Raw genomic sequence first — 26,826 nt, forward strand, 5'->3', positions numbered from 1 at the left:
TTGCATGCTGATGAGCTTTGAGTTGTGCCAATGTTTGTTTCATTATCTAAGAAAAATCCCAGAGGGGCCAGTCAGGCTTACAGGGAGGTTTAAGGGAGAAGGAGAGCAGGGTCATGGGATGGCAGTGTCTGTGGAGGGGCCCTACATGCTTGGGAGCTGTTCCCAGGTACAGCTGCATGTTGGTACTGGACAGGGAGTGTGCAGGTGTCAACACGTGTGCATTGTTCCCGTACACAAAGGGAATCTGACACATTGCTCTGTGTGACCCGGTGGAGCTGATCCCACTTGTTGCTTTTCCTCTGGCAATGATGAGGGTTGCCTGCAGCCAGGCCCAAACTGGGCACCAACAGCTTCAGCTGCAGACATACGAGGTAGCCAGGGCACCGGTCATCTCGGATGCTGCAGACAGTCCTGCACCTCTAGAAACTCTGCTTTGATTTGGGCTCTTTTCCTTAAGTGCAAAATGGAAACCTCTGTGCAACACAGTCCTCTGTTTGGTTCTGGACATGGATGGCTTTGCAGTAGCCTGCCTTGGTCACTTACTGTTGTGGATCTTCATTTTAGAGGTGCTCTGCTCACTGCGGTTTCTGAGCTCTTAATGTTTGTGGTTGATATTGTAAGTGAGGAGGGAGCATCTGGTGTAATCTTCTGGGATGCAGTGTCAAGGGGCAAACTGTGCGACTGTCGTGTCCTTCTGTGGGCTCTGCATCCCTAACTCCTCTGCCAGCCCTCTGCTCATATCTGCTTTTTGGTCTTTGGAAATCGCTTGAGACTGAGATAAGCTGAGCTGAACCCAGAGCTGTAGAGAATGGGTTCCAAAAGTCCCCAATTTATAAGCGAGGCTGGACTTAGTGGTTTCTGTTGCTTTGCTGCAGGGGCAGTGGGACAGATCAAGGGGAAAGTTGGGCTGGAGCAGGCAGCAGTGGCCTGCTTGGGGCGATGTCCTCCTGTGCTGCACTGTGCTCCTGGTTAAAGCATCAGCTGCTTAGTCCAGGCATTGTAAGGAGCTGGCACGTACTGGCTCTGCCCTTCGTAACCTATCCAGTTGCATTTGAAGAAGGATTTCTTTTTTTTGTTTTTGGCTTGTGCGTGCCTGAAGTTTGCTAGAAATGGAAAAACTTCTTTGCCTTGTTTGTTAGGGGAAGAGGAAAGGTGGGGCAGCTTTTGTGGGTGTTGCTGGCAGGAGCCAGGCAGTGCTACCAGATCTCCTCAGCTGCCAGTACTGGCACTTTGCAAATGCAGCTGAGGCAAGAGAAGCAGAACAAAAGGAAACTGGCTCTGTTGATGTGTCCCCTTGATGTTTGCTTCCTTTTGGATTATAGGTACGAGTGAACACATCCTGCTCTGCTGGGGCTAGGTGGTTCAGAGGGCAAAGAGGTGTGAATGAAATAGAAAAACTGATGTTACTAAGTGACTTGCTTTTATATTTCCTGCCTGTCCAGAGTTTGAACTTAACTGCAGTTTCAATATAATGACAGGAATGTATATCATTACTAAGAGTGCCTCATTATCAGGGAGAGGAACTTGTCTGCATTGAAGGTTGCAGTCCAGGACAAACGTGTGGCAGCCTGCAGCTGGGGACAGCATGTCTCCCCCAGACCCCAAATCCCTGTGGTTGCTGCTGTTGGCTGCAGTGATGTTTAGCTCTCATGCACAGGCAGCTTTTCCCTGCCACCTAAGCAACTGAAGATGCCAGATTTGCAGTATTGCCACAGCATGAGCGGCTTGGGCACACCTACTTTTTGTTCACTGGGCTCCAGCCCTTCCTTAAAGGGCTTCCCTGCCTGTGTATGAAAGGTGGCACAGGAAGGAGAAATGGAAGAAAAGCAGGTGCTTCATGTGGACATTCTCTGATTTCTCCGCCAGGTTGGGAAGGTGAAACAACGATTGCTGAAAAGTCCACAAGTGAAGGCAGAGGAATTCCTGGGGCGGTTCCAGCCAGGACCAGAGTCCCAGCAAGGTCAGTGCAACTGAGCTGCTTTAAATTCTGCCTATGAATAAGAGGTTTGCTTTCCCAGTGCCCCATATCTGAAACTCCTCTGATGTGATTCCATTTTAATCCTATGCCTTTCATCCTCCAGATGGATAAGGAAGAGGAGACCCGGGAGATCCTCCTCCCCAGCTGGCAAGGCAGTGGCTCCCACGGGATCACCATTGACCAGACTGATGATGGAGTCTTTGTGAAGCAAGTGCAGCAGAACTCCCCTGCTGCCAAAATGGGAGTCGTGAAGGAAGGTGTGAGCCTGCACTGTGGGCGCAGTTCATGGGGATGGGGGAGGCTGTCACAAGGAAGGGAGAGGGGTCTTTTGGGAAGCCTAGGTGCTCTGTGTCCATTTTGTCTTTTTGCAGTGCCTTGATTGCTTCCCCTGTATGTTTCCCAGGAAATGACCCTGCTGCTCTGGCACCTTTGCTGCCAGCTTCACTTGTGGTGATAATGGGTCTTTGAGGCTGCTCCCTGCTTTGCCTCCTCTTTCAATGCAATTCTTGCCCACCCTTCCAGCAGGCCACTCCCCTCACAGTAGGTCTTCATGTTCAATCTCTGGGTAGTAGGGAGAGAGACTCTGCAAAGTAATCACCTTTCAGGTCAGCTGCCTTTCTTGGACAAGCGCTCCCATTTTGCTCTGTCACATGCAGTTCCTAGGCCATGGGCCCTGCTCATCCTTTGCCTCTCTGTTTGCACTTACAGGGGATCAGATTGTGAGTGCTACAATCTATTTTGACAACTTGCAGTCTGGGGAAGTCACGCAGCTGCTCAACAGCATGGGCCACCACACTGTGGGTCTGCGTTTGCAGCGAAAAGGGGACAAGTCTCCACTGCCGGGACAGTCATGGTCACACGACGTATTTGCAGCCAGCAGCCCAGAAGTTGTTCTGGTAAGTGTTACCCAGTGCAGGAAACTGGCAAGGAACAAGGTGGGGGAAGCAGCCTGGAGTTTGTGCACTCTCCCTCTGGGAGGTCAGGTCTGCACTACTCAACAGCAAGAATCCTGGTGCCAGGAAACTACTTGCCATAGAGGAACACTGCAGCATTGCATGGCCACCTGCAGAGATCCAGAACCTATACAATGAGGAGAAGCAGAGTTCACTAGCTGTTCTGTTAACCTTAGCCTGTAGCTCCAACTAAAAAAAAAAAAAGGCTCTTTGCTGGTGACAGCAGGGAAGAGCACGATCCTAACCCTAGAGATTGCGTGCCATGGGCAAGCAGCAGCTTGTAAGGGAAAGAATGCAGTCGGCACCCTCCCCCCTGACCATGCCGTGATCCCAGAGTAAGCTTACATGCTGTGCCTAGCTAGGATGTATATGCTCTCCTTCCAGGCATGAATTTCCCATGCAACAAAGATAAAGGCAGGCGCAACTCCATTGTGCTAATAAATGTCTTTTTATTTTCAGAGTGCGGATGATGATGAGTACAGGAGGATTTACACAAAGAAAATTAAACCACGACTGAAGTCGGATGATGCACTAGAAATAGAGTCTGGTGGAACCCAGAGCAGGACCATTACGGTCACCAGAAAGGTCACAGCATACACTGTCGACGTTAGTAGGCATGAAGGAGCAAAGAGTATCGACACCAGCAGCCCAGATTTTAAAACTGGGATCCCAAAACAGGAAATCACCCATGTCACAAAGACCGATGTTGAAACAGAGCCTGGGAAAACTGTGATCAAAATTGCATCAGGAGATTTGTCTGGGAAAAACATGCAAACAGACTTGAGTATGGACATCAGAGGGGCATCTCCTGGCATTTCATACACTGGACCGACAATTGAATCCTCAACCAGGAAGCTGGATGTCCACATGGGCAAGGCTCAGGTTGGAAAGCCTGAGATAACTGTTTCAGGGACACAAGTCACCGGTGTTCACTTGAGGACTCAGATGGACTCTAAACTGTCAGAGATCCAAATTCCAGGTGGGGAAATTGGAAAATCTGTTACAATGCAGGTGCCAGGACTTAGCATTTCTGGTACTGAATTCCACGGCCCTGAAGGCAGCCTTCCCAGAACTCATGCAAATGGACAGACAGGAAACCTGGATGCAGATTTTCATGCTAAGGGCCCCAAACTGGATGGTAAAATGCACGTTTCTGGCATGGATATCCAAAGAGAACCGCTAGGGGGCAAACAGTCACAAGCTAATATTCCTGGCCCTAGTATTCAGAGAGATACCAAAGCCCCTGGAGTGGATATTTCTTTACCGATGGTCGAAAGTCCAGATGTCGATGTTGGAAAAATAAAGATTCCTGCTATGAAAATGCCCAAATTTGGGTTTTCCACTCTGGGTTCTGGCATCGATGTTCAGGCTATGCAGGGAGGCACGGACATTCCCATGCCAAAGTTGCAGACTCCTCACATGGATGTTCCTGCCCCATCTGCCCATATCATGGGCTCCAGAGTTTCATCCTCTTCAGGGGAAGGAGTTAAAGTCACAAAGCCACAGGTGGATATGGGGCTGAAAGGTGCTGTGAAACTCCCTTCCTCAGCACTGGAAGTCCCTGGAGTGGATATCAAAGGACCCAGTACTGAGCTCATAGCTCCTGACACAGATATCCAAGGTGGCAGGGGAAAACTAAAAATACCCCATATGACACTACCAAAATTTACTGCATTGGACTCCCAAGGAGAACGTCCTACCGTGGAAGTGGTGCTCCCAAAGGGGGAGATGGGACTGGAAGCACTTGAGGTACATGGTGACACGCCTGATGTTTCCATCAAAGGAGAATGGAAAGCTCCCAAATTCAGGAAGACTGAAACACCCAAGATATCTATGTCTGATGTAAATCTGAATCTGAAAGGTGCTCACCTGAAGGGAGATGCGAGTGTCACAGTCCCAAAAATAGAAGGGGATATCAAAGGACTTGGCTTTGACTCGGAAGGACCCAAGATTGATGTTAAGGCTCCTGATGTTGAGTTTGAATGTCCAGAAGGTTACTTGAAAGGGCCTGGTATTTCAATGCCTACCAAAGTAACCATGCCAGATATGGACACTAATGTGAAGGGACCTCAGCTGAAAGGAGAGGTGGATGTTTCTATCCCAGAGATAAGTGGCAAGTTGAAAGGACCTCAGATGGATATTGAAGGCCCCAAACTGAGAATGGATATGCCTGAAATAGATGTTAAAGGCCCCAAAGTGACGATGCCAGAGATGCACGTCAAGACCCCACAGATCTCCATGCCTGACATTGACTTGAATCTGAAAGGCCCCAAAGTGAAAGGAGACCTAGATGTTTCTGGCCCCAGACTAGAAGGGGAGCTGAAAGCACCTGGACTTGACCTCAAAGGCCCCAGAGTTGACCTCGAAGCACCAGACGTGGACATTCATGGCCCAGAAGGTAAACTGAAGATGCCTAAGCTGAAAATGCCCAAGTTTGGGGTGCCCGGCCTGAAGGGAGAGGGCCCTGACATTGATGTGACGCTTCCAAAGGGTGAGGTGGGTGTTTCTGGTCCCAGGGTAGACACTGATGTGCCAAGCTTGGACATTGAAGGGCCAGGAGGAAAACTGAAAGGCCCCAAGCTGAAAATGCCTGAGATGATGCACATTGACGCACCAAAGGTCTCTGTGCCAGATGTTGATCTGAATTTGAAAGGCCCCAAAGTGAAGGGTGATGTGGATGTCTCCATCCCCTTGGTAGGTGCTGATTTGAAGGGTCCTGGATTAGAGCTCAAAGGTCCCAAAGTTGACCTTGAAGCACCAGACATGGACATTCACGGCCCAGAGGGTAGACTGAAGATGCCTAAACTGAAAATGCCCAAGTTTGGGGTGCCTGGCCTGAAAGGAGAGGGGCCAGAAGTGGAAGTGAAACTTCCTAAGGGAGGTGTAGAAGTCTCTGGTGCAAAGGTAGATGCTGACATTGCTAGTTTAGACATCAAAGGCCCCGAAGGAAAACTCAAAGGCCCCAAAGTGACGATGCCAGAGATGCACGTCAAGACCCCACAGATCTCCATGCCTGACATTGACTTGAATCTGAAAGGCCCCAAAGTGAAAGGAGACCTAGATGTTTCTGGCCCCAGACTAGAAGGGGAGCTGAAAGCACCTGGACTTGACCTCAAAGGCCCCAGAGTTGACCTCGAAGCACCAGACGTGGACATTCATGGCCCAGAAGGTAAACTGAAGATGCCTAAGCTGAAAATGCCCAAGTTTGGGGTGCCCGGCCTGAAGGGAGAGAGCCCTGACATTGATGTGACGCTTTCAAAGGGTGAGGTGGGTGTTTCTGGTCCCAGGGTAGACACTGATGTGCCAAGCTTGGACATTGAAGGGCCAGGAGGAAAACTGAAAGGCCCCAAGCTGAAAATGCCTGAGATGATGCACATTGACGCACCAAAGGTCTCTGTGCCAGATGTTGATCTGAATTTGAAAGGCCCCAAAGTGAAGGGTGATGTGGATGTCTCCATCCCCTTGGTAGGTGCTGATTTGAAGGGTCCTGGATTAGAGCTCAAAGGTCCCAAAGTTGACCTTGAAGCACCAGACATGGACATTCACGGCCCAGAGGGTAGACTGAAGATGCCTAAACTGAAAATGCCCAAGTTTGGGGTGCCTGGCCTGAAAGGAGAGGGGCCAGAAGTGGAAGTGAAACTTCCTAAGGGAGGTGTAGAAGTCTCTGGTGCAAAGGTAGATGCTGACATTGCTAGTTTAGACATCAAAGGCCCCGAAGGAAAACTCAAAGGCCCCAAAGTGACGATGCCAGAGATGCACGTCAAGACCCCACAGATCTCCATGCCTGACATTGACTTGAATCTGAAAGGCCCCAAAGTGAAAGGAGACCTAGATGTTTCTGGCCCCAGACTAGAAGGGGAGCTGAAAGCACCTGGACTTGACCTCAAAGGCCCCAGAGTTGACCTCGAAGCACCAGACGTGGACATTCATGGCCCAGAAGGTAAACTGAAGATGCCTAAGCTGAAAATGCCCAAGTTTGGGGTGCCCGGCCTGAAGGGAGAGGGCCCTGACATTGATGTGACGCTTCCAAAGGGTGAGGTGGGTGTTTCTGGTCCCAGGGTAGACACTGATGTGCCAAGCTTGGACATTGAAGGGCCAGAAGGAAAAGCAAGAAGTCTCAAATTTAAATTGCCTGAGCTAAATATTCAGACACCTAAAATCTCCATGCCAGATGTAGATCTCAGTTTGAAGGCCCCCAAACTGAAAGGAGATGCAGATATTTCTGGTCTAAAGACCCATGGAGACCTCAAGGGGCCCAAAATGGATGTGGAAGGTCCCAAAGTGGATGTTGATTTGCCTGATGTAGACTTGGAATGCCCAGAAGGGAAAATAAAAGGCCCCAAATTTAAAATGCCTAAGCTCAACATCAAAGCACCTAAAATATCCATGCCTGATGTTGATCTGAACCTGAAGGGGCATAAGGTGACAGGAGAGATGGATGTTTCTGCTCCAAAGATAGAAGGGGACTTGAAAGAGAGTGGTGTTACTATCAAGGGTCCAAAAATAGATGTCAAGGTCCCAGGTGTTGACCTGGAATGTCCAGAAACGAAAGTAAAAACGCCTAAAGTAAAGTTGCCTCATTTTAATGTGTCTGGCCCAAAGTTTGAGGGGGCTGACATAGACGTAAATCTGCCAAAAGGTGAAATAGGTATTTCTGGACCAGAGGCAGAATTAGACACTGACGGACCAGAAGGAAAATGGAAAGGACCTAAGTTCAGGATGCCGAAGCTGAACATTAGAACACCTAAAATATCCATGCCAGATGTAGATTTGAACATAAAAGGACGTAAAATGAAAGGAGAAATGGATATTACTGTTCCTAAGGTAGAAGGTGATTTCAAAGGGCCAGAAATAGACTTTAAAGGGCCCAAATGTGATGTGGAGGCACCTGATATTGATTTGGAGTGCCCTGAAGGAAAACTGAAAGGTCCCAAGTTTAAGATGCCGGAAATGCACATCAAGGCACCCAAGATCTCCATGCCGGACGTTGACTTTAACCTGAAGGGCCCCAAGCTGAAGGGTGACGTGGACGTGTCTGTCCCGAAGCTCGAGGGTGACCTGAGGGGTCCCGAGGTGGACATCAAGGGCCCCAAAGTGGACATTGAGGCGCCCGACGTGGATATTCACGGCCCAGAAGGAAAACTCAAAATGCCCAAGTTCAAGATGCCCAAGTTTGGGCTGCCGGGGCTGAAGGGAGAAGGCCCGGAGGTGGACGTGAACCTGCCAAAGGGAGACCTGGAGGTTTCCGGTCCGAAGGTGGATATTGAGTTGCCAACTGCAGACAGTGAGGGTCTTGAAGGAAAACTGAAAGGTCCCAAAGTTAAGATGCCGGAAATGAATTTCAGTGTTCCCAAGATCTCCATGCCTGACATTGATCTGAAACTGAAGGGGCCCAAAGTGAAGGGGGCCACTGATGTTTCTGTTCCAACAGTAGAAGGTGATTTGAAAGGACCCGATTTGAATGTTAAAGGTCCAAAATTAGATGTAGACATTTCTGATCTTGATATTGAAGGTCCTGAGGGAAAAGGGAAAGGACTCAAGATTAAAATGCCTGAAATGCATATTAAGGCACCTAAATTTTCAATGCCTGATGTAGACTTCAATTTGAAAGGTCCCAAAATGAAGGGAGAAATGGATGTGTCTGTACCAAAAATAGAGGGTGATTTGAAGGAGGCCAATGTGCACCTTAAAGGTTCCAAAGTAGACATAGAGGTTCCTGACATGGACAGTGAGGGCCCTGAAGGAAAGTTAAAGGGTCCCAAATTTAAGATGCCAGAGATGCATTTTAAAGCCCCCCAAATCTCCATGCCAGACTTTGATCTGAACCTGAAAGGCCCCAAAGTGAAGGGGGATGTGGATGTTTCTGCTCCAAAAATAGAGGGTGAGTTGAAAGGCCCAGAAGTTGACATCAAAGGCCCTAAACTGGATATTGATGTTCCTGATGTTGACCTAGAGTGTCCAGAAGCAAAGGTGAAAGGCCCCAAAGTCAAGGTGCCTGAAATGCACTTCAAGACACCAAAGATCTCCATGCCAGACATTGATCTGAACCTGAGAGGCCCCAAGCTGAAAGGGGATTTGGAGGTTTCAGCTCCCAAACTAGAGGGTGACTTGAAAGGTCCAGAGGTGGATATCAGAGGTCTTCAGCAGGACATAGAAGCTCCTGATGTGCATATAGAGGTCCCAGAGGGGAAGCTGAGAGGTCCCAAATATAAGAAGCCTGACATGCATTTTAAGGCTCCCAAGATCTCCATGACGGACTTTGATCTGAACCTGAAAGGTCCAAAAGTGAAAGGAGACATGGATGTTTCAATTCCTGGGTTAGATGGCAACATGAAAGGGCCTGAGGTAAATGTAAAAGGTCCAAAAGTGGATGTAGAAGTTCCTGACATAGAGCTGGAATGTCCAGAAGGAAAGGCAAAGGGTCCCAAATTAAAGCTACCCGAAATACATTTCAAGACACCCCAAATTGCTATGCCAGACATTGACCTAAATATGAAGGGCACAAAAATGAAAGGGGAAGTGGACATTACCCTTCCAAAATTAGAGGGGGACTTAAAGGGAACGGAAATTGCCCTCAAAGAACCAAAACTAAATGTCGATGTTCCTGATACTGAGCTGGAAGTTACAGAAGGGAAGCTGAAGAGCCCCAAGTTTAAGATGCCGGAAATGCACATCAAGGCACCCAAGATCTCCATGCCGGACGTTGACTTTAACCTGAAGGGCCCCAAGCTGAAGGGTGACGTGGACGTGTCTGTCCCGAAGCTCGAGGGTGACCTGAGGGGTCCCGAGGTGGACATTGAGGCGCCCGACGTGGATATTCACGGCCCAGAAGGAAAACTCAAAATGCCCAAGTTCAAGATGCCCAAGTTTGGGCTGCCGGGGCTGAAGGGAGAAGGCCCGGAGGTGGACGTGAACCTGCCAAAGGGAGACCTGGAGGTTTCCGGTCCGAAGGTGGATATCGAGGGCCCGGAGCTGGACGTGGAAGGGCCAGAGGGGAAGCTGAAGGGCCCCAAGTTTAAGATGCCGGAAATGCAGTTCAAGGCACCCAAGATCTCCATGCCGGATGTTGACTTAAACCTGAAGGGCCCCAAGCTGAAGGGTGACGTGGACGTGTCTGTCCCGAAGCTCGAGGGTGACCTGAGGGGTCCCGAGGTGGACATCAAGGGCCCCAAAGTGGACATTGAGGCGCCCGACGTGGATATTCACGGCCCAGAAGGAAAACTCAAAATGCCCAAGTTCAAGATGCCCAAGTTTGGGCTGCCGGGGCTGAAGGGAGAAGGCCCGGAGGTGGACGTGAACCTGCCAAAGGGAGACCTGGAGGTTTCCGGTCCGAAGGTGGATATCAAGGGCCCGGAGCTGGACGTGGAAGGGCCAGGGGGGAAGCTGAAGGGCCCCAAGTTTAAGATGCCGGAAATGCACATCAAGGCACCCAAGATCTCCATGCCGGACGTTGACTTTAACCTGAAGGGCCCCAAGCTGAAGGGTGACGTGGACGTGTCTGTCCCGAAGCTCGAGGGTGACCTGAGGGGTCCCGAGGTGGACATCAAGGGCCCCAAAGTGGACATTGAGGCGCCCGACGTGGATATTCACGGCCCAGAAGGAAAACTCAAAATGCCCAAGTTCAAGATGCCCAAGTTTGGGCTGCCGGGGCTGAAGGGAGAAGGCCCGGAGGTGGACGTGAACCTGCCAAAGGGAAACCTGGAGGTTTCTGGTCCGAAGGTGGATATCGAGGGCCCGGAGCTGGACGTGGAAGGGCCAGAGGGGAAGCTGAAGGGCCCCAAGTTTAAGATGCCGGAAATGCACATCAAGGCACCCAAGATCTCCATGCCGGACGTTGACTTTAACCTGAAGGGCCCCAAGCTGAAGGGTGACGTGGACGTGTCTGTCCCGAAGCTCGAGGGTGACCTGAGGGGTCCCGAGGTGGACATTGAGGCGCCCGACGTGGATATTCACGGCCCAGAAGGAAAACTCAAAATGCCCAAGTTCAAGATGCCCAAGTTTGGGCTGCCGGGGCTGAAGGGAGAAGGCCCGGAGGTGGACGTGAACCTGCCAAAGGGAGACCTGGAGGTTTCCGGTCCGAAGGTGGATATCGAGGGCCCGGAGCTGGACGTGGAAGGGCCAGAGGGGAAGCTGAAGGGCCCCAAGTTTAAGATGCCGGAAATGCACATCAAGGCACCCAAGATCTCCATGCCAGACGTTGACTTAAACCTGAAGGGCCCCAAGCTGAAGGGTGACGTGGACGTGTCTGTCCCGAAGCTCGAGGGTGACCTGAGGGGTCCCGAGGTGGACATTGAGGCGCCCGACGTGGATATTCACGGCCCAGAAGGAAAACTCAAAATGCCCAAGTTCAAGATGCCCAAGTTTGGGCTGCCGGGGCTGAAGGGAGAAGGCCCGGAGGTGGACGTGAACCTGCCAAAGGGAGACCTGGAGGTTTCCGGTCCGAAGGTGGATATCGAGGGCCCGGAGCTGGACGTGGAAGGGCCAGAGGGGAAGCTGAAGGGCCCCAAGTTTAAGATGCCGGAAATGCACATCAAGGCACCCAAGATCTCCATGCCGGACGTTGACTTTAACCTGAAGGGCCCCAAGCTGAAGGGTGACGTGGACGTGTCTGTCCCGAAGCTCGAGGGTGACCTGAGGGGTCCCGAGGTGGACATCAAGGGCCCCAAAGTGGACATTGAGGCACCCGACGTGGATATTCACGGCCCAGAAGGAAAACTCAAAATGCCCAAGTTCAAGATGCCCAAGTTTGGGCTGCCGGGGCTGAAGGGAGAAGGCCCGGAGGTGGACGTGAACCTGCCAAAGGGAGACCTGGAGGTTTCCGGTCCGAAGGTGGATATCGAGGGCCCGGAGCTGGACGTGGAAGGGCCAGAGGGGAAGCTGAAGGGCCCCAAGTTTAAGATGCCGGAAATGCACTTCAAGGCACCCAAGATCTCCATGCCGGACGTTGACTTAAACCTGAAGGGCCCCAAGCTGAAGGGTGACGTGGACGTGTCTGTCCCGAAGCTCGAGGGTGACCTGAGGGGTCCCGAGGTGGACATTGAGGCGCCCGACGTGGATATTCACGGCCCAGAAGGAAAACTCAAAATGCCCAAGTTCAAGATGCCCAAGTTTGGGCTGCCGGGGCTGAAGGGAGAAGGCCCGGAGGTGGACGTGAACCTGCCAAAGGGAGACCTGGAGGTTTCCGGTCCGAAGGTGGATATCGAGGGCCCGGAGCTGGACGTGGAAGGGCCAGAGGGGAAGCTGAAGGGCCCCAAGTTTAAGATGCCGGAAATGCACTTCAAGGCACCCAAGATCTCCATGCCGGATGTTGACTTAAACCTGAAGGGCCCCAAGCTGAAGGGTGACGTGGACGTGTCTGTCCCGAAGCTCGAGGGTGACCTGAGGGGTCCCGAGGTGGACATCAAGGGCCCCAAAGTGGACATTGAGGCACCCGACGTGGATATTCACGGCCCAGAAGGAAAACTCAAAATGCCCAAGTTCAAGATGCCCAAGTTTGGGCTGCCGGGGCTGAAGGGAGAAGGCCCGGAGGTGGACGTGAACCTGCCAAAGGGAGACCTGGAGGTTTCCGGTCCGAAGGTGGATATCGAGGGCCCGGAGCTGGACGTGGAAGGGCCAGAGGGGAAGCTGAAGGGCCCCAAGTTTAAGATGCCGGAAATGCACTTCAAGGCACCCAAGATCTCCATCCCGGACGTTGACTTAAACCTGAAGGGCCCCAAGCTGAAGGGTGACGTGGACGTGTCTGTCCCGAAGCTCGAGGGTGACCTGAGGGGTCCCGAGGTGGACATTGAGGCGCCCGACGTGGATATTCACGGCCCAGAAGGAAAACTCAAAATGCCCAAGTTCAAGATGCCCAAGTTTGGGCTGCCGGGGCTGAAGGGAGAAGGCCCGGAGGTGGACGTGAACCTGCCAAAGGGAGACCTGGAGGTTTCCGGTCCGAAGGTGGATATCGAGGGCCCGGAGCTGGACGTGGAAGGGCCAGAGGGGAAGCTGAAGGGCCCCAAGTTTAAGATGCCGGAAATGCACTTCAAGGCACCCAAAATCTCCATGCCGGACGTTGACTTAAACCTGAAGGGCCCCAAGCTGAAGGGTGACGTGGACGTGTCTGTCCCGAAGCTCGAGGGTGACCTGAGGGGTCCCGAGGTGGACATCAAGGGCCCCAAAGTGGACATTGAGGCACCCGACGTGGATATTCACGGCCCAGAAGGAAAACTCAAAATGCCCAAGTTCAAGATGCCCAAGTTTGGGCTGCCGGGGCTGAAGGGAGAAGGCCCGGAGGTGGACGTGAACCTGCCAAAGGGAGACCTGGAGGTTTCCGGTCCGAAGGTGGATATCGAGGGCCCGGAGCTGGACGTGGAAGGGCCAGAGGGGAAGCTGAAGGGCCCCAAGTTTAAGATGCCGGAAATGCACTTCAAGGCACCCAAGATCTCCATGCCGGACGTTGACTTAAACCTGAAGGGCCCCAAGCTGAAGGGTGACGTGGACGTGTCTGTCCCGAAGCTCGAGGGTGACCTGAGGGGTCCCGAGGTGGACATTGAGGCGCCCGACGTGGATATTCACGGCCCAGAAGGAAAACTCAAAATGCCCAAGTTCAAGATGCCCAAGTTTGGGCTGCCGGGGCTGAAGGGAGAAGGCCCGGAGGTGGACGTGAACCTGCCAAAGGGAGACCTGGAGGTTTCCGGTCCGAAGGTGGATATCGAGGGCCCGGAGCTGGACGTGGAAGGGCCAGAGGGGAAGCTGAAGGGCCCCAAGTTTAAGATGCCGGAAATGCACTTCAAGGCACCCAAGATCTCCATGCCGGACGTTGACTTAAACCTGAAGGGCCCCAAGCTGAAGGGTGACGTGGACGTGTCTGTCCCGAAGCTCGAGGGTGACCTGAGGGGTCCCGAGGTGGACATCAAGGGCCCCAAAGTGGACATTGAGGCACCCGACGTGGATATTCACGGCCCAGAAGGAAAACTCAAAATGCCCAAGTTCAAGATGCCCAAGTTTGGGCTGCCGGGGCTGAAGGGAGAAGGCCCGGAGGTGGACGTGAACCTGCCAAAGGGAGACCTGGAGGTTTCCGGTCCGAAGGTGGATATCGAGGGCCCGGAGCTGGACGTGGAAGGGCCAGAGGGGAAGCTGAAGGGCCCCAAGTTTAAGATGCCGGAAATGCACTTCAAGGCACCCAAGATCTCCATGCCGGACGTTGACTTAAACCTGAAGGGCCCCAAGCTGAAGGGTGACGTGGACGTGTCTGTCCCGAAGCTCGAGGGTGACCTGAGGGGTCCCGAGGTGGACATTGAGGCGCCCGACGTGGATATTCACGGCCCAGAAGGAAAACTCAAAATGCCCAAGTTCAAGATGCCCAAGTTTGGGCTGCCGGGGCTGAAGGGAGAAGGCCCGGAGGTGGACGTGAACCTGCCAAAGGGAGACCTGGAGGTTTCCGGTCCGAAGGTGGATATCGAGGGCCCGGAGCTGGACGTGGAAGGGCCAGAGGGGAAGCTGAAGGGCCCCAAGTTTAAGATGCCGGAAATGCACTTCAAGGCACCCAAGATCTCCATGCCGGACGTTGACTTAAACCTGAAGGGCCCCAAGCTGAAGGGTGACGTGGACGTGTCTGTCCCGAAGCTCGAGGGTGACCTGAGGGGTCCCGAGGTGGACATCAAGGGCCCCAAAGTGGACATTGAGGCACCCGACGTGGATATTCACGGCCCAGAAGGAAAACTCAAAATGCCCAAGTTCAAGATGCCCAAGTTTGGGCTGCCGGGGCTGAAGGGAGAAGGCCCGGAGGTGGACGTGAACCTGCCAAAGGGAGACCTGGAGGTTTCCGGTCCGAAGGTGGATATCGAGGGCCCGGAGCTGGACGTGGAAGGGCCAGAGGGGAAGCTGAAGGGCCCCAAGTTTAAGATGCCGGAAATGCACTTCAAGGCACCCAAGATCTCCATCCCGGACGTTGACTTAAACCTGAAGGGCCCCAAGCTGAAGGGTGACGTGGACGTGTCTGTCCCGAAGCTCGAGGGTGACCTGAGGGGTCCCGAGGTGGACATTGAGGCGCCCGACGTGGATATTCACGGCCCAGAAGGAAAACTCAAAATGCCCAAGTTCAAGATGCCCAAGTTTGGGCTGCCGGGGCTGAAGGGAGAAGGCCCGGAGGTGGACGTGAACCTGCCAAAGGGAGACCTGGAGGTTTCCGGTCCGAAGGTGGATATCGAGGGCCCGGAGCTGGACGTGGAAGGGCCAGAGGGGAAGCTGAAGGGCCCCAAGTTTAAGATGCCGGAAATGCACTTCAAGGCACCCAAAATCTCCATGCCGGACGTTGACTTAAACCTGAAGGGCCCCAAGCTGAAGGGTGACGTGGACGTGTCTGTCCCGAAGCTCGAGGGTGACCTGAGGGGTCCCGAGGTGGACATCAAGGGCCCCAAAGTGGACATTGAGGCACCCGACGTGGATATTCACGGCCCAGAAGGAAAACTCAAAATGCCCAAGTTCAAGATGCCCAAGTTTGGGCTGCCGGGGCTGAAGGGAGAAGGCCCGGAGGTGGACGTGAACCTGCCAAAGGGAGACCTGGAGGTTTCCGGTCCGAAGGTGGATATCGAGGGCCCGGAGCTGGACGTGGAAGGGCCAGAGGGGAAGCTGAAGGGCCCCAAGTTTAAGATGCCGGAAATGCACTTCAAGGCACCCAAGATCTCCATGCCGGACGTTGACTTAAACCTGAAGGGCCCCAAGCTGAAGGGTGACGTGGACGTGTCTGTCCCGAAGCTCGAGGGTGACCTGAGGGGTCCCGAGGTGGACATTGAGGCGCCCGACGTGGATATTCACGGCCCAGAAGGAAAACTCAAAATGCCCAAGTTCAAGATGCCCAAGTTTGGGCTGCCGGGGCTGAAGGGAGAAGGCCCGGAGGTGGACGTGAACCTGCCAAAGGGAGACCTGGAGGTTTCCGGTCCGAAGGTGGATATCGAGGGCCCGGAGCTGGACGTGGAAGGGCCAGAGGGGAAGCTGAAGGGCCCCAAGTTTAAGATGCCGGAAATGCACTTCAAGGCACCCAAGATCTCCATGCCGGACGTTGACTTAAACCTGAAGGGCCCCAAGCTGAAGGGTGACGTGGACGTGTCTGTCCCGAAGCTCGAGGGTGACCTGAGGGGTCCCGAGGTGGACATCAAGGGCCCCAAAGTGGACATTGAGGCACCCGACGTGGATATTCACGGCCCAGAAGGAAAACTCAAAATGCCCAAGTTCAAGATGCCCAAGTTTGGGCTGCCGGGGCTGAAGGGAGAAGGCCCGGAGGTGGACGTGAACCTGCCAAAGGGAGACCTGGAGGTTTCCGGTCCGAAGGTGGATATCGAGGGCCCGGAGCTGGACGTGGAAGGGCCAGAGGGGAAGCTGAAGGGCCCCAAGTTTAAGATGCCGGAAATGCACTTCAAGGCACCCAAGATCTCCATGCCGGACGTTGACTTAAACCTGAAGGGCCCCAAGCTGAAGGGTGACGTGGACGTGTCTGTCCCGAAGCTCGAGGGTGACCTGAGGGGTCCCGAGGTGGACATTGAGGCGCCCGACGTGGATATTCACGGCCCAGAAGGAAAACTCAAAATGCCCAAGTTCAAGATGCCCAAGTTTGGGCTGCCGGGGCTGAAGGGAGAAGGCCCGGAGGTGGACGTGAACCTGCCAAAGGGAGACCTGGAGGTTTCCGGTCCGAAGGTGGATATCGAGGGCCCGGAGCTGGACGTGGAAGGGCCAGAGGGGAAGCTGAAGGGCCCCAAGTTTAAGATGCCGGAAATGCACTTCAAGGCACCCAAGATCTCCATGCCGGACGTTGACTTAAACCTGAAGGGCCCCAAGCTGAAGGGTGACGTGGACGTGTCTGTCCCGAAGCTCGAGGGTGACCTGAGGGGTCCCGAGGTGGACATCAAGGGCCCCAAAGTGGACATTGAGGCACCCGACGTGGATATTCACGGCCCAGAAGGAAAACTCAAAATGCCCAAGTTCAAGATGCCCAAGTTTGGGCTGCCGGGGCTGAAGGGAGAAGGCCCGGAGGTGGACGTGAACCTGCCAAAGGGAGACCTGGAGGTTTCCGGTCCGAAGGTGGATATCGAGGGCCCGGAGCTGGACGTGGAAGGGCCAGAGGGGAAGCTGAAGGGCCCCAAGTTTAAGATGCCGGAAATGCACTTCAAGGCACCCAAGATCTCCATGCCGGACGTTGACTTAAACCTGAAGGGCCCCAAGCTGAAGGGTGACGTGGACGTGTCTGTCCCGAAGCTCGAGGGTGACCTGAGGGGTCCCGAGGTGGACATTGAGGCGCCCGACGTGGATATTCACGGCCCAGAAGGAAAACTCAAAATGCCCAAGTTCAAGATGCCCAAGTTTGGGCTGCCGGGGCTGAAGGGAGAAGGCCCGGAGGTGGATGTGAACCTGCCAAAGGGAGACCTGGAGGTTTCCGGTCCGAAGGTGGATATCGAGGGCCCGGAGCTGGACGTGGAAGGGCCAGAGGGGAAGCTGAAGGGCCCCAAGTTTAAGATGCCGGAAATGCACTTCAAGGCACCCAAAATCTCCATGCCGGACGTTGACTTAAACCTGAAGGGCCCCAAGCTGAAGGGTGACGTGGACGTGTCTGTCCCGAAGCTCGAGGGTGACCTGAGGGGTCCCGAGGTGGACATCAAGGGCCCCAAAGTGGACATTGAGGCGCCCGACGTGGATATTCACGGCCCAGAAGGAAAACTCAAAATGCCCAAGTTCAAGATGCCCAAGTTTGGGCTGCCGGGGCTGAAGGGAGAAGGCCCGGAGGTGGACGTGAACCTGCCAAAGGGAGACCTGGAGGTTTCCGGTCCGAAGGTGGATATCGAGGGCCCGGAGCTGGACGTGGAAGGGCCAGAGGGGAAGCTGAAGGGCCCCAAGTTTAAGATGCCGGAAATGCACATCAAGGCACCCAAGATCTCCATGCCGGACGTTGACTTAAACCTGAAGGGCCCCAAGCTGAAGGGTGACGTGGACGTGTCTGTCCCGAAGCTCGAGGGTGACCTGAGGGGTCCCGAGGTGGACATCAAGGGCCCCAAAGTGGACATTGAGGCGCCCGACGTGGATATTCACGGCCCAGAAGGAAAACTCAAAATGCCCAAGTTCAAGATGCCCAAGTTTGGGCTGCCGGGGCTGAAGGGAGAAGGCCCGGAGGTGGACGTGAACCTGCCAAAGGGAGACCTGGAGGTTTCCGGTCCGAAGGTGGATATCGAGGGCCCGGAGCTGGACGTGGAAGGGCCAGAGGGGAAGCTGAAGGGCCCCAAGTTTAAGATGCCGGAAATGCACATCAAGGCACCCAAGATCTCCATGCCGGACGTTGACTTAAACCTGAAGGGCCCCAAGCTGAAGGGTGACGTGGACGTGTCTGTCCCGAAGCTCGAGGGTGACCTGAGGGGTCCCGAGGTGGACATCAAGGGCCCCAAAGTGGACATTGAGGCGCCCGACGTGGATATTCACGGCCCAGAAGGAAAACTCAAAATGCCCAAGTTCAAGATGCCCAAGTTTGGGCTGCCGGGGCTGAAGGGAGAAGGCCCGGAGGTGGACGTGAACCTGCCAAAGGGAGACCTGGAGGTTTCCGGTCCGAAGGTGGATATCGAGGGCCCGGAGCTGGACGTGGAAGGGCCAGAGGGGAAGCTGAAGGGCCCCAAGTTTAAGATGCCGGAAATGCACATCAAGGCACCCAAGATCTCCATGCCGGACGTTGACTTAAACCTGAAGGGCCCCAAGCTGAAGGGTGACGTGGACGTGTCTGTCCCGAAGCTCGAGGGTGACCTGAGGGGTCCCGAGGTGGACATTGAGGCGCCCGACGTGGATATTCACGGCCCAGAAGGAAAACTCAAAATGCCCAAGTTCAAGATGCCCAAGTTTGGGCTGCCGGGGCTGAAGGGAGAAGGCCCGGAGGTGGACGTGAACCTGCCAAAGGGAGACCTGGAGGTTTCCGGTCCGAAGGTGGATATCGAGGGCCCGGAGCTGGACGTGGAAGGGCCAGAGGGGAAGCTGAAGGGCCCCAAGTTTAAGATGCCGGAAATGCACATCAAGGCACCCAAGATCTCCATGCCGGACGTTGACTTTAACCTGAAGGGCCCCAAGCTGAAGGGTGACGTGGACGTGTCTGTCCCGAAGCTCGAGGGTGACCTGAGGGGTCCCGAGGTGGACATCAAGGGCCCCAAAGTGGACATTGAGGCGCCCGACGTGGATATTCACGGCCCAGAAGGAAAACTCAAAATGCCCAAGTTCAAGATGCCCAAGTTTGGGCTGCCGGGGCTGAAGGGAGAAGGCCCGGAAGTTGATGTAAATCTACCTGAAGCGGACTTTGGTATTACAGGTCCAAAAGTAGATATTAGCATTCCTGATTTGGACATTGAAGGTGCGGAAGGTAACCTAAAGGGCCCTAAACACAAGAAGCCTGACATGCATTTCAGTGTTCCTAAAATCTCCATGCCAGATATTGATTTAAATTTGAAAGGTCCAAAATTTAAGGCTGATGTTGACGCTTCTGTTCCAAAAATAGAAGGTGAGCTGAAAACTCCTAAGCTAGACATGAAGGGTCCGGAAATTGAGATTGAGACACCAAAGCTTGATATAGAAGGAAAATCTAAAAAATCCAGGTTTAAACTTCCAAAGTTTGGGTTTTCTGGTCCTAAGGTGTCCAACCCTGATATGGATGTGAAACTTAAAAAACCTGACATTGAAGTATCTGGTCCAAAAGTTGATGGTCATACTCCGGATGTGGACGTGCAGGCAAAAACAAAAGGATCGAAATTTAAAATGCCTTTTCTGAGTATTTCTTCACCTAAGGTTTCAGTGCCAGATGTGGAGCTAAATCTGAAGGGGCATAAACTGAAAGGAGATATAGATGTCTCCAGTCCCAAGTTGGAAGGGGAACTGAAAGGAACTGACATGGATATCAAGGGGCCCAGAGTCAACATTGAGGCACCTGACACAGATATTCACGGGCTGGAGGGTAAACTCAAAATGCCCAAGTTCAAAATGCCCAAATTTGGCTTGTCTGGATTTAAAGCTGAGGGACCGGAGCTGGACATTAGCATTCCAAAAGGGGACCTTGATGTTTCAGGTCCCAAGCTGGACGTGGAAGGCTCCAAACTGGAAATTGAAGGGCCAGAGGGGAATCTCAAGGGCCCCCAAGTCAAGATGCCAGAAATGCACATAAAGATGCCTAAGTTCTCCATGCCTGACATTGACCTGAATCTGAAAGGCCCCAAAATAAAGGGGGATGGGGATGTCGGTTATTCGGAAGGGGTTCTGAAGGGATCTGAATTAGATATAAAAGGACCAAAAGTGGATGTAGAGGTCCCTGACCTTGACATTGAAGGCCCCGAAGGAAAACTGAAAGGACCCAAATTTAAAATGCCCGAAGTGAATATCAAGTCTCCCAATATTTCCATGCCAGACTTTGATTTGAATTTGAAAGGTCCTAAGCTGAAAGGAGGTGTGGATGTTGATCTTTCAGTGCCCAAACCAGAAGGTGACTTGAGTGGGCCAGAAGTTAATATTAAAGGACCAAAGGTTGACATCGATGCTCCTGAACTGGATGTTGAAGGGCCAGAAGGAAAATGGAAAGGTCCCAAGTTTAAAATGCCAGAGATGCACATAAAGTCTCCCAAAATTTCAATGCCCGATATTGACGTAAACTTTAAAGGTCCTAGGCTTAAAGGAGACATAGATGTTTCTGCCCCCAAACTAGAAGAGGATTTTAAGGCTCCTGACATCAATATTGGAGGCCCCAAGGTTGACACTGATGTGCCAGATGTGGACATTCATGGCCCAGAGGGTAAATTCAAAATGCCCAAATTTGGAATGCCTGGCTTCAAAGGGGACAGCACGGAGATGGATGTAAATCTTCCAAAGGGAGAACTTGATATTTCCATTCCCAAGGTGGACATTGATGCTCCAGATCTGGACATTAAAGGGCCAGAGGGCAAACTGAAGGGCCTTAAATTCAAGATGCCGGAGATGCAGTTCAAGGCGCCTAAAATCTCTATGCCTGACATTGATTTGAATCTGAAAGGCCCAAAGTTGAAAGGAGAGGTGGATGTGCCAAAAGTAGAAGGTGATTTGAAAGGTCCTGAACTGGAAATAAAAGGACCTGAAGCAGACATAGATTTTCCTAATGTGGAGATCGAAGGACCAGAAGGAAAATGGAAAGGCCCTAAACTGAAGATGCCAGAGTTGCACTTTAAGGCTCCTAAAATTTCTGTGCCGGACATTGATATGAACCGAAAAGGTCTGAAAGTGAAGGGGGATGTGGATGTGTCTGTGCCAGCTGTGGAAGGTGATTTGAAAGCACCAAAAGTTGATATTAAGGGCCCTGGTTTGGATATCAGTGCCCCAGATGTTAATATTGAGGGCCCCGAAGGAAAGTTAAAGGGTCCCAAATTTAAGATGCCAGAGATGCATTTTAAAGCCCCCCAAATCTCCATGCCAGACTTTGATCTGAACCTGAAAGGCCCCAAAGTGAAGGGGGATGTGGATGTTTCTGCTCCAAAAATAGAGGGTGAGTTGAAAGGCCCAGAAGTTGACATCAAAGGCCCTAAACTGGATATTGATGTTCCTGATGTTGACCTAGAGTGTCCAGAAGCAAAGGTGAAAGGCCCCAAAGTCAAGGTGCCTGAAATGCACTTCAAGACACCAAAGATCTCCATGCCAGACATTGATCTGAACCTGAGAGGCCCCAAGCTGAAAGGGGATTTGGAGGTTTCTGCACCTGAACTGGAAAGCCCTAAAGTTGAGATCGAGGCCCCTGATGTGGACATTGAGGGCCCTGAGGGGAAGCTGAAGGGTCCTAAGTTTAAGATGCCAGACATGCACTTTAAAGCTCCCAAAATCTCTATGCCAGACTTTGATCTGAATTTGAAGGGCCCCAAAGTGAAAGGAGACTTGGATACATCGGTGTCAGGAATGGAATGTGAACTGAAAGGTCCAGAAGTTATCATTGGAGATCCTAAATTAGACATAGATCTCCCTGATGTGGATATAGACAGCCCAGAGCCTAAATTCAAGGTGCCTAAATTAAAAATGCCCAAGTTTGCAATGCCTGGCTTCAAAGGAGAGGGGGCAGATGTGAATGTGAACCTGCCTAAGGGAGATAATGAAATTTCCGGCCCTAACATAGATATAGAGGCTCCTGATTTGATTATGGAAGGAAAACTAAAAGGTCCCAAATTTAAGATGCCTGAAATGCATGTCAAGACACCGAAGATTTCTGTGCCCGATGTTGACTTTAATCTGAAAGGCCCCAAGCTGAAGGGAGACCTGAATGTCTCTGCAACAAAGTTGGAAGGGGATTTGCAATGTCCAGAAGTTGACATCAAAGGCACAAAATTGGATGTTGAGGCACCTGACGTAAATATTGAAGGGCCAGATGGAAAACTTAAAGGGTCCAGAATCAAGACGCCTGACATGCATGTCAAGACTCTCCAGATCTCTATGCCAGACATAGACCTGAACCTAAAGGGACCGAAGCTGAAAGACAATGTTGATGGTCCATGTCCAAAACTCGAGATAGATGTGAAGGCTCCTGAAACTGATGTTAAGGGCCCCAAAATAGATATCGAGCGTGCAGAGGTTGATGTTCACGGTTCAGAGGGAAAACTGAAAATACCTAAAATGAAGCTGCCGAAGTTTGGAATGCCTGGCTTTAAAGGGGAAGGCCCTGAGGTGGACACAAACCTGCCAAAGACAGAGGCTGACCTTTCAGGTCCCAAGGTAGATATCGGTGTCCCAGATGTAAGCATTGAAGGTTCAGAAGGAAAACTGAAAAGTCCTAAACTTAAGATGCCAGAAATGCATGCAACTGTTCCTAAAATCTCAATGCCTGATATAGACTTGAATTTGAAAGGCCATAAAACAAAGGGAGGCTTTGATATTACATCCCCAAAGACTGAAGGTAATCTAAAGGGTCCTGAAATTGATATCAGAGTCCCAGAATTTGGAGTCAAAGGTCCTGAAGTTGATGTTGAGGGTCCCGATGTGCATGTTGAGGGCCTAGAGGCAAATGTCAAACTTCCCAAGCATAAGAAACCGAAATTCGGGTTTGGGGTGAGAAGCCCAAAGGCAGAAATCAAGGTTCCGGGTGCAGAGGTGGATTTTCCGGAGGCTGAACTGAATGTGGACTCTCCTGATGTGAGTATGTCTGGAAGAGGTAAGAGGAGCAAATTCAAGATGCCTAAACTTCATATGAGCGGTCCTAAAGTTAAAGGAAAGAAAGGTGCATTTGATGTGAATCTCGCTGGTGGAGAGCTCGATGCAAATGTGAAATCTCCAGATCTGGATATGAATGTAGCTGGTCCAGATGTGACAATAAAAGGTGATGTTAGTGTGAAGTCTCCCAAAGGAAAGAAACCCATGTTTGGGAAGATCTCTTTCCCAGATGTTGAATTTGATCTTAAATCACACAGATTCAGAGGGGACGCTTCTGTGGCAGTCCCAAAAACAGAAGGGGGACTTAAAGTGCCTGATCCGGAAGTGTCCATGTCAACCCTCAAAGGTGAGGTTAAAGGCCTGAGTCTCAATATGGATGCTGAAGCTCCTGACGTGAGGCTGAAGAAACCCAAAATTGAAGGTGACCTAAAAGAACCTACCATTCATGCTTCCGTTCCTTCGGTCACAGTGCCAGACCTCGACTTAAGTGTGAAAGGACCAAAAGTAAAAGGTGAAGTCAGTGTTCCTGCAGTAGAACTAGTAGGTCCAGAAGGAAGGCTAAAATTGCCCACAGTCTCATTGCCCAAGATGGGGAAAACGGGTCTCAGCCTGGAAAGGCCTGACGCAACCTTGGACATCTCTGCCACGTCGGTTGAAGGAAACGTGAGCCTCCCTTCAGCTGAAGTGAGCCTTGGAGGTGTTGATACAAAACTAAAAGGACCCACGGTCTCTCTACCTGATTTTGATGTAAACCTGAAAGGACCAAAAATAAAGGCAGATTTGGATGTTTCAAGCTCCATTGAAGGGCAAAAGGTCAGCCTGGATGCACCAGATGTTGACACTGGAGGTTGTGAAGGAAAGTTTAAAATGCCAAAGTTTAAATCCCCCACTGTGGAGGGAGCTGATCTGAGTATGAAAGGAGGCATTGGATGCTCCATTCCACAAACGGAAGCTGGCATAAAAGCCTTAGGTGCAAATGTCGATCTCGGCATTCCGAGTGTCAACATCAAAGGGCCCTCGGTGGACGTTTCTGCTCCGGACTTTGATGTAAACCCGAAAGGACCAAAGTTGAAAGGAGACCTTGATGTTTCTGCTGGCATTAAATCCCCCAAAGTATCTGTGGATGCTCCAGATGTTGGCTTTGAAGGTCTAGGTGGCACAATTAAACTCCCTTCCCTCAAAATCCCCCAGTTTGGCATTTCCAGCCCTTCTGTCGAGGATTCTGATATGCGTATTAGTCTCGGAGGACTGCAAGATAAAGGAGGCCTTAAGGGCTCAGGGGTTGATATTGGGTGGGGAGGACCTGATGTGGAATTGAAAGGGCCTAAAATTCAAATGCAATCACCTGGTGTTTCCTTGCATGATGTTGATTTGAAGTTGAAAGGACCAAATGTAGAGGCTGACACAGATGTCACCAGTGAAATCAAAGGTCCAAAAACTGAAATGGAAGTGTCTGGCATCGACATTAAGAAGTCTGGAGTGGGTGTCCACCTTGACACTCCTGTCTTTGATGCATCTGCACCAAAACTTTCCCCGTCAGATTTTAACGTGAATTTAAAAGGGCCTAAGATCAAAGGTAGCGCCACCCTTTCCGGAGATGTGTCGGCAGCTACTGTGAATGCTGGTGGGGGTGCTTTTCATGTTACTGGACCAAAGGTAGGAATTGGAGCTCCCAGCATTGGTGCAAGTATCCCACAAGGTAGCCTAGGAAAAGTATCGTTCCCTAAGCTGAGAATGCCTAAGTTTGTATTTTCAGACCCTGAGATAAAGGGCAGAGAAGTAGGGGTTGATGTAGAGTTCCATCAGGCAGATGCTAGCCTTCATGCCGGTGCTGTAGAGCTTGAGTTGGAAGACCCAGATATCAGACTAAAGAAATCCAAAATTAAAATGCCAAAATTCAATTTTACAAAACAGAAGGGAAAGAGTGGCAGTGCCATGGGCTCCCCAGAGGCTTCTGGGTCCATTTCGGGATCAAAAGGAGATCTGAAGAGTTCCAAGGTGAGCCTGGGGTCTGCAGAGGGTGATCTAGATGGAGGAGAGGGCCCATCAGCCAAAGGGAAATTTTCCCTCTTTAAAAGTAGGAAAACACGTCATCGGTCGTCATCCTTCAGCGATGACCATTCTTCCCGTTCAATGCCGACAGGAACCCTGGAGCTTGATGTCAGCTCAGGTGCTGACAAAGGGAAGCAGGCCAAAATGAAATTTGGAACGTTTGGGGGAATAGGGTCAAAAACTAAAGGTTCTTACGAGGTAACAGGAAGTGACGATGAGACGGGAAAGATGCAGGGTAGTGGGGTCTCATTAGCATCTAAAAAGTCACGCCTGTCATCCTCCTCAAGCAATGATAGTGGCACAAAGGGTGGCTTCCGCATGCCTGCAGTGGAGCTGACAGTTGCGAAAAAGAAAGAGTAGTGTGTCTGTACATAAGTGCCTCTGTATATAGATAGCCCTTCCTGGGTTTGTATATACATTTTGTAGCTTGGGATACTTTCAACCTCAGCAACAGAATGAGCAAGGCCTGGCAGGAAATGTCATGTCCTGTGCTGCCCGTGTGACAGGGCAGTGCTTCTGGGTAAGTGACAGAGGAATCGAAAGGTCAGAAGGGAGGCAGGGATGGGAAGAGAGGTGAGATGGATGCATAGTCCATCCAATGCATTTGAAGCTTCTCTGTGCTTGAGACTTTGGTTTGTGCAGCAAACGCTGAGATCTTAAATTTACTAGCAAGCTATTTTGATATTTTTCATTTTATTGAATATTTTCAGTGTTTTGGTTAATGGAAATCTTTCTTCCATTTTAATGATTTTTTGGCTTTTATTTGTGGAGCTTAAGTTTCTGTCACAAAAACGGATATATTGAAAATATTGTAAAATATAGATGCAACTGAGATTGTCAATTTAATTCCTATTACGGGGTAGAAAAAATAATCCATGTATTTCCCATGGTTTTGTTGCTTAAGGACATGGTATCAAATAACCTCAGGAGTCATGCAGTGAGATTGAAAGGACAGTTAAATGAACAAATAGCTGACCCAGTTTGTGCAGGAAGTATGTCTCAAAGATCATTGCAAATTCCCATTGCAAAGACTGGGCATGAATTTTATTGATGTGTTCTTTGTTGCCTGCATACATTTGTTTTATTATTTGTATTATAAGAGAAAGCTTGTCTCAGTTGTGGCATAAAAACTTGCAATGGCCACTCTTCTGGTATTTGTTACAATTTCTGTTAACAAGTGTATCTCGAATGAAAAAAGAAATAATCCTTTCAGCACTTTAATGGCAAATTAATTGAGAATGTAAGAAGGTCTTGTAAAATGCAAATAAAAAGTTTATTAACCATGACTCACCAAAACAGCTTGCTTGCTTTTTCACAGTCATAGTTTGGTGGTTAGAGAGTCTCAAGGTACTCTGTCCACTGTGGCATCTGCCCACACTCACCAGCTCACTAGCCTCCCCACAGGATGCAGAATCCAGTGTTCTGATGCCCTGTCACTGGGCCTCCCCTTATGGCACTGTGGCTGTCTGGGTTTTCTGGGCGTCTTCCTCAGGCCAGTGTCCTGAGGGTTGCTCTGAAGCTAGCCTTGATGCCTCCATTCCTATTGCTTTGGAGGCTACTCTGTTTTTTCATGCTGGTGATTCCCTCAACCCTGTGTTACTTACGGGGTTTCCAGAGCTACTCCCATTGTCTCCAGGGCTTCTTCCAGAACATGGTGGCTGCTATGGGCTGCCTGGCATATTGTGCTGGCATTCT

The 26,826-nt window shown here is 51.4% G+C and overlaps 1 protein-coding gene across 1 annotated transcript in view; it reads left to right on the plus strand.

The window, feature by feature from the left end:
• AHNAK (AHNAK nucleoprotein) overlaps nt 1-26,427 on the plus strand; it is a 33,896-nt gene extending 7,469 nt beyond the window's left edge. The window contains exons 2-5 of the mRNA XM_062598869.1: nt 1,867-1,960; nt 2,082-2,235; nt 2,687-2,874; nt 3,391-26,427. Of these exons, the coding sequence (XP_062454853.1) occupies nt 2,082-2,235; nt 2,687-2,874; nt 3,391-25,491 (22,443 nt within the window). The 5' untranslated portion in view covers nt 1,867-1,960 and the 3' untranslated portion in view covers nt 25,492-26,427. The remainder of the gene's footprint in view (nt 1-1,866; nt 1,961-2,081; nt 2,236-2,686; nt 2,875-3,390) is intronic.
• Nucleotides 26,428-26,826: the final 399 nt, after the last annotated feature.

This window comes from Rhea pennata, chromosome 38 (genome assembly GCF_028389875.1).
Source record: "Rhea pennata isolate bPtePen1 chromosome 38, bPtePen1.pri, whole genome shotgun sequence".
In the NCBI taxonomy this organism is placed as follows: Eukaryota; Metazoa; Chordata; class Aves; order Rheiformes; family Rheidae; genus Rhea; species Rhea pennata.